Raw genomic sequence first — 12,818 nt, forward strand, 5'->3', positions numbered from 1 at the left:
TTTAACATTAGTTAATTAATATTGTTTATTACAATTTTTCAATACAATATAATTTTAAGCAACAATACAAACACCCTTAAACAAATTACAGTGTATCTTGGTATTTCCATATTTGCATCTAAAAATTAATAATCACTTTATAAGAGGACACAGTAGTAATCTTCAATGATTATATTACTGCATCTTAATCCACTAGCTCCTTCATTCATTTCTCTGCCTATAAAGGTCCTTGTTTCCTCCAGATGTCGTTGTGTGTGAATGTGTAAATACTTCTTGAAGTATTCTATTATGCAAATTCAAACCAAGTTGTGTGGTTATACTCCTCTCCAGGGTATAGAAGTGCACTTGGGAACTGTGGCTAGAAATGAGAAAGATACATCACACTAAAATAACATTCATTTTGTTGCATAAAAAGGCAGTGAAACTCATTTATATAATTTAGAAAATAATTTGGTTGTCTCTATGCAGAAAAAAAGAAATCTAGCTAATGTAAGAAGTAACATTGTATTTTGCAAGAAACAATATTATTACAATTGTCAAAAAATAGATCTGAATAGAAACTGCAAAGTAACTTTCAGAGAGTCTGCTTGGATCATGTTGAAAAAAATGGAATTTCGTGGACATATAGTTAAAACTGTGACATTTATAAGAAATGTGTAATTCAAGTGCAAATGATGATCTGTACCTTATTCACAGCATCTGGCCAAGCTTGTGTTTCCAGACAGAATGCAGAATGTTTTTGGTACACAGCACCCCCTTTACCCTTCAGAGATCCATCTAAGAAATTAGCTGTATAGAATTGGACCCCAGGTTGAGTTGTGCTCACACTAAGCACCCGGCCACTAGATGGATGGTGGACCCTGCAAACAAAAAACAGTGACTTTATTATATATTAAGGTAAACCACGCTTAGGCTAGGTTTCCACTTGGGTTTTTGTCCGGCGTTTTTTTCTTGATGAAAAACGCCAGGAAAACTGCCAAGAAAACTGCCACTGCATTTACCTGCATTTTGGCGTTTTTTCTGCAGTTTTTTCTGGCGTTTTAGCCTTTCTGTGGAAATTGCTTTTTTTGACCTTAGGCAGTTTTTCCAGCCTTTACAAGTTAGAAGTTTCACCCAGCTAAAAGGGATTAGGATAAATGGCAAGTATCTGCCCTCTCCTGATGTCATTTACTTGGTAGACCCTTTTGTCTCTTTTCTGTGGTTTGTAAGGCATGCTTTATTTCGAATGTCTGCTCCTCTGGGAAGATTGGCCCCAAATGATGGTGCAAATTGTTTGCTGTTGCTTTTGGCACGCAGGATCCAGTCGCGTATGTTTGTTTGTAATGGCATGTTTGTTCCAAATGGTGTAAAATTCAATATGAACCAGTCCAGGACTTTGTTTTGTGTGAAACTGTTTGTTTTCAGCCTATTTCTCGTAGGACACACAGATACTGGGTCCATCCTCTGCATTGTAACTGTGGAAAAAACGCCAAAAAAAACGCCAAGGCAATAAACCCACATGGCTTTTTCATGGCGTTTTTTCTCTCCCATAGACTTCTATTGGAGAAAAAAAGCCAAGATTTCTTGCAAAAAACGCCAGAGTGTCAACATGCTGCAGTTTTGAAAAACTGCCACAGAGCCCAAAAAAGCAGAAAAACGCCAAAGAGGACTGAAAAAACGCCAAACAGAAAAACGCCAAGTGGAAATGGCATTTTGCGATTTCCTATTGAATTACAGCTAACATCTGGCTGCATGCGTTTTTCACAAAAAAACGCCAGGTGGCGCTATTGGCGTTTTTATAGGCGTTTTTAGCAAAAAAAACCTCAATGGAAACCAAGCCTTAGGCTTCTAATAGTGCTGCGTTTCTCATAGGCCAATGAGATTTTTGAATACATGATTTAACTCTTATGGTAGCATGAGGAAGAGCGAGAGGTTGATATATATATATATATATATATATATATATATATATATATATATATACACACTCGATTATAAGACAAGGTTTTTTTCAGAGCAAATATCGTCTTATATTCGAGGTCGCCTTATGTATGTATAAGGAATATCTAGGGGGCAGAGTGGCGAATAGGGGGTTAAAAGGCATACCAGGGAGGCATACTGGCAAATAGGGGTATAAGGTATACCTGGGGGGCAGATGTGCATAACTGGGGGCAGGTTGGCAAATAAAATGAAATAAAAACAATTTTTTTTCTCAATCATAGTCTTTATTAAATATGAAAAAATAGTTTACATTAATATTAATATTTACTAGTAAAACTTTTTTTCCTTATATTCAGACTTTTTTCCTAAATTAATATTCAAATTTTGGGGAGCCGTCTTATAATCGAGCAAGTATAGTAATTTAACTTATACACTGACCTAGACACAAATGTACGTATAAGGAACTCTACAAACACAATCATTTTAACCATAGTATCTACATTCTCTTTAAAAAATCGTATATATTTTACTATCTATATACCTGTATACATCCCTTCTAAACATGACAATAAGGTGATGGGTTATGACAAACCTTGCACAATGCTGTGGTTCCTTTTCCACACGCAAGCAAAAGTTGTGGTCAAACCCATTTATCTGAAACTTCTCGATACGACTTTCAAGCATAACTGGCTTCCTCAAATCAAAGCACGTTCCAACAACTGATGCAACCTCTCCTATAAGAGATATGAAGAAGCAAGAATTGTCAAAAACTGTAGCTAAGTGCATCCACCTGAGGCTTCATCGAGGTCCATGTAGACTGATATGTCTCCTTGTCCCTAAAGGGGGTAAAAGTATGGTTTTTAAAACAATGGGCTGCCACCTGTAATCAGGTCTGGACCTTAACTTTAATGTTAAAGTTTAATGGAGTGGAAAGAAACAAATATTCTTTTTCTTCAACGCTACACCACACTACTGAAAATAATACGAAATTTAATGCCTGAAGAAATATGCTTAGTTTTAGATCATGAACTCTTGTTCTAGTGTTTCCCCTCCTTTGAAATAAATTTCCCTCCTATACTTTATTACATCTCCTCCATGTCTGTTCTTCACTAAAGGGAGAGTAGATGGGAGACTATGCAGGAGAATTTTGCTTTAGCTCTTTGACTTAAGTATGACGGGCCAACCCAAGTGAGCTTCTGCTGCAGAAAAATCTTGCCTGGCCCTATAAATTGCATTCTTAAATCAGTGTGATTTCTTCACCATTATTTACACCGTTATATAGGGCCAGCTCAGCCTTTTGCTGACACAAACAAAAACACACATACTCATGCTTATACCAAACACTTACATACATACACCCTAAAACACGCCATACAGTAACACACCAACAGTGAACACTCACACACACTCTTGCACCATACAGTAACACACACTCTAACACCATACGCTTACACACACACTCACTCTAACACTATATATAAATATACAGTTACTGTGGTGCCCGGGACAGCAGGAATGATGGGAACGATGGGCCCTTCTAAACGCAGGGCCCGAGTAAACCTCTCATTTTGCCCTATACAAAGGATTGTCCTGCACATACACTCAGGACCCTATGATTACCGGGGAGGGCAGGTAACTTTAGTCTCCTCAGGCAAGCTCAATTTCTGAAGTGGCCTGGTAATATAGTGACACCTAAACAAATTTGGAAAATGCATTTACTGTTAAACACTAATTTAATAAATATTTAGCATACTTGCTTCCACTAAAGCAAATCTAACTAACTAACTACAATGGTGTTACTTGAATGAAGGCCTCCATTCAGGTTTTGACTGGACAAATGTCCTATGGGCAAGTGCCCAATGGCTCCTTTCACATACCTAAATATAGCACTTTGTGGTCTTAATTCACCGCACTTAATTCAAAACTCACTGCTGATCGTAAGGCTGCATTTCTTGCATTGCACTCTATGTGAGAGTTGGTATTTCATACACCTCACACACATACATCTGAGGTAACAGAACGGAGCTGTACAAATTCCACCTTGTAATGAAGTAATACTGCCAGGGTGCTTATGAATACTATTTGGTCCCTATGAATATGTGTTTAAAATTGTTGCTTAGTTTATACACACTGATGATCTTTCAGAAAGGAAATTAACAACAATAATTAAAAATAATTTAGTGGAAGATAAGAGTCTTCCAGTCTGCCCACATTTAACTACCTGCCTAAAACTGTAAGCCTTATTCCGTCATTTTCTTGTCTTACATTCGGGATAACCTTATGCCTATACCATTCAAAGTTATATTTTTGAACACTGGTCGCAATTTTTTTTATAACGCATGAAGTTTATTATAAAGCAGGCACACGTTTTCTGGAAATAAAAATGTTGCCAACACCTGCAGTGGTGTACGACAAAAGGTTACAAAGGGAAGCAGATTTAATCATGTGGTATAGCGTCTCTCCTTATCTCTAATCTCTATAGCAGAGGTGAGGAAGCCTTACGCTTCATACTAGCTTCCTTTATAACAAACTATAACTATAACAAAGACTGTGCATGCAAGAACAGCTGTGGTAATTTTTAAGATTATCAATTTAGTGTGTTAACAATTTTCTGAAAAAAAGCAATGTTTCCATAAGTATACTGTAAAAGGTAACTTCAAATTGGTGTTAATGCAAGGCACCTTCTAGAATGGTCATACCCCTATTATGTTCCGAAAATTAACTCTGGGAACTGTGTTATTATAACTAAAGATATTTTCCCCACAAGCCCTCTTCTGTGGGGGTAGAATATTTCCCCTGAAAAACTACTCCATGCAATGTCATATCAGGCCATCTTGCAGAATAAGCTCACTGGGGTTGGACATTTATAGTGAGATCATTGAGATGGAACCACAGAGTTACTATACTACATATTCTTAAACAATGGGGAGTAAAAGAAAAGTATTACTGATATTAACTTATATGGCAAATTACCATAAGTTACAAAGACAGTAGTTGCACATATGTTGCCGAAACACAATTACCTGTTGGTATCATAGTGTCATCTACTGGCAGATAATGGTCTGCATCTATGGAGACTTCATGGCCATATATATCGCTTGAGCCCTTAATGAGATAATAACAATTAATACCAAAATAGCTGATTAGGGGAAAAGTCTGTTATACTTCTATGCCACAAGCTAGGTAATGTTGTATTTGTGTATAAGCAGCTCTCTGAATGGAAATTTCACAAAGCTACAGAAATGTTAAATATGAAAAATGTATAACCTAAATGTTCTACTTTCATTTTCAATACCAGTATATCAATATCTGATAGTTACTAGATTAGGTGCATGCTGATAGGTGGCTGTCATCTACCAAATGTACCGTATTTTGATGAAAAGTAATAATGAGTCATCTTGCTGTGGTTGCGCTATTCCCTGAAATCAGGCCCCCCGACCCCTGGTGAAATGTTCCATCTCCTACTTCACTATGCATTATTGAAGGTTATCCCCAGCCAGATATCCCTGCCAGAAGAGTTGTTTGGCACTGTATAATGCATTGAAATGTCATCCTTCCCAGGAGAACTTATGTTGTACTGAAGTCTCCAATAGTCATTTAAAACATACTAATGTATGTTCTTGTCACTTAAATATCCTTTCCTTTCCCCCTTCCTTTTTTTGATTCTCCCTCACACCACACACACACACCACCATCCTGCAGCCCCTCACCCACCACCAGACACAGCACTATTCTCCACGCACACAAAACTAACCACCAAATGCATGCAGACAACACTTTTAGGTAGAGATACAGTTAAGAGGTAGAGATGAAATGTTTTCTCTTATCACCACCCACATGCCTAGTCTTAATATGATGGAATATATTATTTTATATGTGGGTTAAAAAAAACTGCTAGCTATGGAATCATATTTGTTTAGTGACCAGCTTGTATTACCTGTCCAGCCAAATTAAAATAGGAGTGGTTTGTAAGGTTAATCGGCGTAACCTTGGTGCTTTGAGCTCTATAATTCACAGTTAGTTTACTGCCATCAACGGTATATGTCACCCAGACTTTTAATTCTCCAGGGTATCCTTCATCACCGTCTGCACTTGTATGAAAGAAACAGACGCCATTTTCTACCATTTCTGGGGTCCAGAGTACCTAAAACATGATTTTACACAGTGAAATGTAGCTTGCACACAAATTGTCACTAGAAAACATGAATTATATAATGTGGTATACAGTATTATAGTGTAGTTAAAAAAATGTTGGCTGGTGTAGATGCACCATTGTAGGTTATTGCGCAATATTTAAGTCACATCCATAGCTCAATAACTAAGATAAAAACATAAAAATAAGAGAATTCAGATATTTTGCTCAGTCCCCATCTATATTCCACAGAATTGTAGCCAAGCAACTATTTGAAAAGCCAACCTTTTCTATGGGTTTAGTTCATATTGCCAGTGGACTGAAAACTATCCTGTGCGTCTCAGTTTCGAAAATAATGGTTCAATTTACCTTATCAAACCCTTTGATCCCTCCATGAATGCTGTTTGGTCCATTGTTGATCGCTAACTCATAGTCTTTTCCATCCACTGTAAACTTACCGTTGGCAATCCTGTTTGCCACACGTCCAATAACTGCTCCAAAATAGGGATGTTTGTTCACGTAACCTAGCAATCAACACAGTTATTTGGATAAGCTTGTCAAAAACACATATCAATTATAATATTGTTAATGCGTTTACATAGCACCATCATATTCCTCAGCACCATGAGCTATCAACATCTAATAACATATCTACGAGGAGTCGGCGAAAGTCCTGCCCGAATATTAGGATTGTTCTGACATGTAATCAGAAAATGAACACTGATCGATATGCTTAATAATATCACAATATAAAATCTATACATACAAATGGCAAATATGCAGCTGCCCTGAAAATATTAATATTGTGTAAAAGCTAGAACTGTTTTAAAAAAAGAAAACAGCACAATATTTGCCAAAGCATATCTTTAATCTGAGACTTATGATAAAGAAAATGGTGTGACTTCACCTCTAAAGTAACAGTTTACTGTCCCCGACAGCCCCACTAAAATAGTACACACATTAAAGTAATTTGTGATTGTTTTCATGAAACCATTCAGTGGCAGGAAAGCGCTCCCATTCAAATCAATAGGAGCGCTTTCCATGGGAGTCTGAATACTCCCCTGCCCGCAATGCTCGCCGAGCCAACACTTGGGATGATTGGCAGAAAGTAGATCACGTGCAAGGGGATATGTTCAGCCAAACAAAGTGTGTATGATGGCATTTAATAATTTCCCCTAAGTAGCAGCTTCTATACAGCATATTGTCACATTACTGATAGCTTGGGTTGAAAGAACTATCATCTGCATTAAAGGAGCCATAGGAATAGTCTACACTATTTAAGATGGACATAATTTCTGAAGTGTTATTAAGCAATAATGCTTCAGATTTAGTGATGTAAATTGTGTAAATAAAGAAACAAAACCATCACACTATTTTTTGTAAAGATTAACCAAAGAGCCAAAATTTTAATATTTTATCTGGGACCTATAACCAAGCAGACATATGATTCACCGCGGTGTTTTCCCCGTGGTTTGCGGACAGTTGGCTCTATGATGAGTTTTCAGCGATATGCCTCCCACGCTAACACAGGAATTGTCACATTTACAAAACAGCTAAACATGAGTCGATTTATCTCTTTCATATAATCTGTTAGATTTTGTTTAAAGAATGTGTTTCCTGAGTTATACATATTTCCTTTTTGAAAATTTTGAATTTGCAGCACGTTAATATTTTGGGTATTATCTGTTATTATGAATTGCTGTTGGGTTCAGTTGATCTAAAACAATGAGTGCTTTTACTCACTTTTTATTAAATTATCATAAAATGGAGTAACCCACCTTCTAGGTCATCAAACCCAAGAACAATATCTGTGAAGTTCCCGTGCTTGTCTTTCGTTTCCAAGCGAGTTATTATGCATCCATAGGAAATTATGTCTGCCTTTAAATGCTCCGACTCAAGATGGAACCGCTCCACTGTGCCTCCACCACCTGGCAGAATCCCAAACACATCTCTGCTCACCGATGTCATGGCACTGGAAATCGATCACTACGACAAACAGAACAGTATGAAGAGATTGACAATATTCCCAGTATCTAACAAGATAACAAAATTCAAGCATGATACAACGCAGACTTCTCATTATTCGATTGGAGTTTATATGCCTCCAACAATTCAATGAGTTGAACCGTTAACTCTAAGCCTTTCATTTTCCTTACAAGCAGTCATGTACCTTTGCACTTTTACTGACAGCAACATGTGACTTGAAAAGGAACATCAATTTATGCAACTTCCATCGTGCTATATATAGAAAATTACAGTGTTATAATGCTCTGCTTCCTTAGTACAGAACTAAACGGGATTTATCATAGAAAGACAAGGGCAGTTTAGGAGAACAAGAGCAAATTAATAAAACAGTTTAAGGTCTCTGACTGCCCCTCAAAAGAATGGATTTGAATGCACCCTTGGTATTTTAATATGCTTTCTTCACAAATTAAAATAAATATATATATATATATATATATACACACCATATTTGCTCAATTATAAGATGACCCTCCAAAATTTGAATGTTAATGTAGGGAAAAAAGCCTGAATATAAGACTAGCCTATAGGAAGTTTTACTAGTAAATATTAATTCACATGTAAACTTTCTTTTCAAATTTAATAAATGCATTTTTTGTTTTTATTTCCTATTTATTTTCTATTTGCCAACCTGCCCCCAGATATGCCTTATACCCCCTATATGCCACTCTGCCCCCCCGACATGTCCCCCATGCTTCAGACTCCCTGGGGCAGCTGTGAACGTCTGCATGATGCGCGTATACAACCTCCGCTTCTGCCCAGCACTTCCACTGGGGCTTCTATGACAGAGCACTGGTAGATCATGTCACGCCGGCGCTCCGTCATAGAAAACCCAGAGGAAGTGCCGGCAGCAGTGGAGGTTGCCAGAGAGGAGAATCCCGGACCCCTCCAGCTCTGCGGCGGATCTGGATCTTTTATAGTCAGACTTCTATTTGAGGTCCAATTATAAGATGACCTTTGCTCTGAAAAAAACTTGTCTTATATTCAAGCAGCTACGGTATATATATATATATATATATATATATATATAAATGGTATATTATATGCAGAAGCTTCCATGCATTTGCAAAACAGTCAAAGCAGCTCTGATATGCATTATGGTGCATTTGATGGCTGAAATGCCACTTTAACTAACACGCTACTACTTTTAAGTTTAGAATTACTATTTTGCTACCTACCTGCCAAGTGCAATTTATATACATTCCATGTTACTTTATTATCAAATTTGATTTTTTTTTCTGGAAAAAACACAAGCATATCATACAGTTATACATATTATTTATATATTATAAACTACATAAACCTTTGTACCCTTGATACCTTGTCTCCCAGGCTTACCAGTCAGTGCTGCAGACTAATCTACTAAGAAGCCTTCTGCCCTACAGCCTGAGCGAGTGGGAAATCAGCATTAAGACAACACTCACCCCCAGGCTGTTAGTATGCAGGGTACTTACCAGATCATGAAAAGCTATAGTGTTAAGCAGTTTATGTCTCCTTCCTGAATGAATACATCCAGTTCAAGTGGACACACCCCCTAAGGAGTTTTGAAAGCCAAAGCTTTATTTATCAATGTTTTCTAAAAGTGCAAAATGTGAACGTAGGAGAAGAACTTATCAAGGAGAAAGATCTAAGAACACAAATAAGCTGAGAAATACATTTTTTTTTAAAAAAAAATACTATTATGTTACCCAGTATGGGCGTACTGGCACATTCTGGCCCCAGGAAGGCAGGTAGAGCCAAGTGGACCCCAGCCCCTTGCCCCATCCTTGTAATGAACATGTGTACTAGCACACACACACACATAGTTACACATACACAAACTTACGAGATTGCCAGGTGAAGCACTGCTTCTCCGGTTCCCTGGGTCAAGACCCGAATCCTCCGGGTTGCGGGAGCAGGGTCTTAGGTGGTATTTTTTTTTAATCTCACGGACAAAATTCAACTGTCTAAAGTGGGGTGAAATGGAGTGTGTGTTAGAATTAATGTGTACATGTGTGTTAGTGAGTCTGAGAGTGTGTAATTTGCGTAAGTGTGCTTACATATGAGTGCCAAAGTGGATGTTGGAAGGGAGGCAAGGGGCAAAGAAGGCACAGACAACTTGTTTGGGGCAATGATGGCACTGACCAGCTGCTAAAGTTGGTTCGTCCGGGGGGAATTTTCGCACCAGGGCCCTGTGGTTGCTAGTTACGCCCCTGCTCACACAATATACACCACTAATCATAAGTTTGAAAATGTTAAATCTTTATGAAATGGAAATCTCAAGAAAGAGATGTGTATAGGTGATAAAAATATGGTTACATAGAAACAAGAATGGGAACTCAATTTATTTTTGTTTACTTTTTGGACACAGACTGCCTGTGCAACAAGTAGAACATCCTTGTTTCATATTTCAGTTCATGTTTCCTGTTCATCATATGTATACATTGTTTTTCCTAAGTGATTCTCTTAACTCACCAAAGCACAAGGTAAATGTTTAAACTTCTCGTTTGAACTTCACCCGTTCCTGTAAAATTTCTGAGATCATTCGCATTTTCCCATCATTCAAACTTTCTGTGTTCTTCTCTTGAACTACCATTTAGATTTGTACAGGTTTAATAAAACCCTTAGATGCAAGATAGATACACGTTGTGGTGGCAAGAGGATAGGCTCAAGCTGGGTGACAATGAGCATGGTATGGTAAGAATGGCACTAGCTATCTATTAGCTCTACATCATTTACCTTCCAACAAATGTGGCCCTCGATGAGATGCACTAATTCCTTCCCCCAAAAGCCTTACATAGGCCCCTGAAAAAAAGGTGATATAAGGCCCTCTATAAATCCTTGGTACAAATATGGGCCCTTTGATGCTGGCACCAATGGCTTCTGTAATGTGAGGTATGTACAATGTCACAGACTTTTGTGCAAAACTGACTATTTATGCTCAACTTTTCTTATTATTCAATTCTTCTTCTTATTATTATTCATTATTATTTAGATTTATATCTGAAAGTGAAGGTCTTATCCTACACATTGTATTTTTACTTTCAATTTATCTTGGACGCCACTTCTCATGGACTCCAATGCAAATTGGAGTATACATTGGTAATTGGGGTTACAATATATGAAGCCTCTCTCCTTTTCCTCCTCCCTTGTCTGCATCTGCCAACACTAGGAAGCATTAGCATGCTATGCTCTGTAGCACTTGCAGTGAACTAATTGAAATATCAGCTAATTGCGTGTATGTTTTCATGTACATCTCATGTTTCTTAGATAACATACATGAGATTGGCTGGTGCTATTCCCATTGACTAGAATGGAAGTTACATTGAGCGAGTACAACATGGAAGAAGCATAAAACATGGAAATAGGGTTGGGGTATTCCTTTAAAATAGCCCTGATAGCAAAGCACAGATATGAGAAAGTTGGGGCCAGAATGGTATCTTTCTTTGGTCCAATGCACATTTTGGTTTTGTGTACATATGGGGTTTTATGTCTTTACTGAGTTTATTATTTGCATGTACTGAAAATACCACAGGGGAAACTTGGCTTATTTGGTGGGGTAGGTAGATGGGCCTTATGGCTACTACGTCTCCTAAAGACTTCAAGTGGTTCCTCTTATCAGAGTGGGACGAAGAAGATCCAGCACTCCTTTGATCTTTTGGCCAGCAAATGAAGGAAGGGATCAAATATCCCTTGGAAGAAGAAGACGATTTAGGACCTGGTGCTCTGTGGTCTTGCATTGCACAAGTCACCCTAGCCTTTTTTTCATTTGACAAAAAAATAGGGTGCAAAATGCGTGGGGCTTGAGCAAAAAAGGGCAATACACATATTAGTGCAGGCTAAAATAATGGCATGGGACATGATGTTACGGACTATAGCTAGGAGAGAACGGCGTGTGAAAACAAGATGAGGAAATGGTGGTGGAATTCGTGTTAAGCAGTAAAGAGTGCGAAGAATTAATCTTAAAGTAAAAATTTTATAAAAAAAGAGAACTATAGGAGAACATATCAAAAGGAAGTGAGATATGTAGGTAAATTCCTTACTTTATGTATATGGGAGAATAGCATGAACTACAATGAATCCATCACAGAGCTGGAAAAACCCAGCTACCCTAACAAGGAAAAATAGACAATTATATAGACAAATTAGAAATGTGTCCACTATATATATAGATATCACTTTTTCAGAATATGCTGGGCATTGGGGACTATTTACTAATCAAAGCACTGATTCGGGTTCATCAGGGGGCATTTTAAAGAGATCTGAGAAGGAGCAAAGGTCTGTGTCTCTACTAGCGTAGGCTTCCATTTTTCTACAACTGGCATATGACATCATCACATCACAGGTATTTAATCATATACAATGGATTTGCTTGTAACGCTCAAATGTTTTTAAAATCGAATTAGAATTATGTCACTTCATTATAAATCTGTCCCACCTACTGTGATGATCCCATCTTATGTTGCAAAAGACTCATTGTACAGCGCTGCACAATATGATGGTGTTTTTTTACAATAGATACTAAAAATAATAGTAAAAGTGCAGTCTGCGAAAGAGCGGCCAGTCAGAAGGCCACAATTCTTGCCAGGAACCTTGTAGGAAAGTGCCATAAGGCTAGATGGCCAATTCACGGGAAGGGTCCTCAACTCCTGTTGTAAATGTTTATTATCTATTTGTTAACCACCTCTTCTTTAAATAGAAGAGCACAGTGTAAATAAATAATAATGTACAAAATAGTTTGAAAGATGTTATCACCATGGCAACC

At 37.7% G+C, this 12,818-nt stretch overlaps 1 protein-coding gene across 3 annotated transcripts; it reads right to left on the reverse strand.

The window, feature by feature from the left end:
• Nucleotides 1–9,601, reverse strand: GALM (galactose mutarotase). 3 transcript variants are annotated; one of them, XM_053459464.1, is made up of 8 exons: nucleotides 9,529–9,601; nucleotides 7,831–8,038; nucleotides 6,422–6,576; nucleotides 5,858–6,064; nucleotides 4,944–5,025; nucleotides 2,513–2,654; nucleotides 686–860; nucleotides 1–358 (listed from the first exon to the last, which is right to left on the reverse strand). In XM_053459464.1, exons 2-8 carry the CDS (start codon nucleotides 8,018–8,020, stop codon nucleotides 287–289), a joined length of 1,023 nt encoding a protein of 340 aa, XP_053315439.1. In that variant the 5' UTR covers nucleotides 8,021–8,038; nucleotides 9,529–9,601; the 3' UTR covers nucleotides 1–286. The 3 variants fall into 3 exon arrangements, with proteins under 3 accessions (XP_053315439.1, XP_053315438.1, XP_053315440.1); XM_053459463.1 differs by lacking the exon at nucleotides 9,529–9,601 and adding an exon at nucleotides 9,413–9,510; XM_053459465.1 differs by lacking the exon at nucleotides 9,529–9,601 and adding an exon at nucleotides 9,253–9,299.
• Nucleotides 9,602–12,818: the final 3,217 nt, after the last annotated feature.

Source organism: Spea bombifrons, chromosome 3 (assembly GCF_027358695.1).
Source record: "Spea bombifrons isolate aSpeBom1 chromosome 3, aSpeBom1.2.pri, whole genome shotgun sequence".
NCBI lineage: Eukaryota > Metazoa > Chordata > Amphibia > Anura > Pelobatidae > Spea > Spea bombifrons.

What these genes read in the sequence shown, in the direction of transcription:
- GALM (XM_053459464.1), bottom strand. Translation starts at nt 8,020, where the DNA reads ATGACATCGGTGAGCAGAGATGTGTTTGGGATTCTGCCAGGTGGTGGA. An exon ending in GGATCAAAGGGTTTGATAAG is followed by an intron (nt 6,065 to 6,421) that starts GTAAATTGAACC and finishes ATCATGTTTTAG; the next exon opens with GTACTCTGGACCCCAGAAAT. An exon ending in GGCCAGATGCTGTGAATAAG is followed by an intron (nt 359 to 685) that starts GTACAGATCATC and finishes TCTCATTTCTAG; the next exon opens with CCACAGTTCCCAAGTGCACT.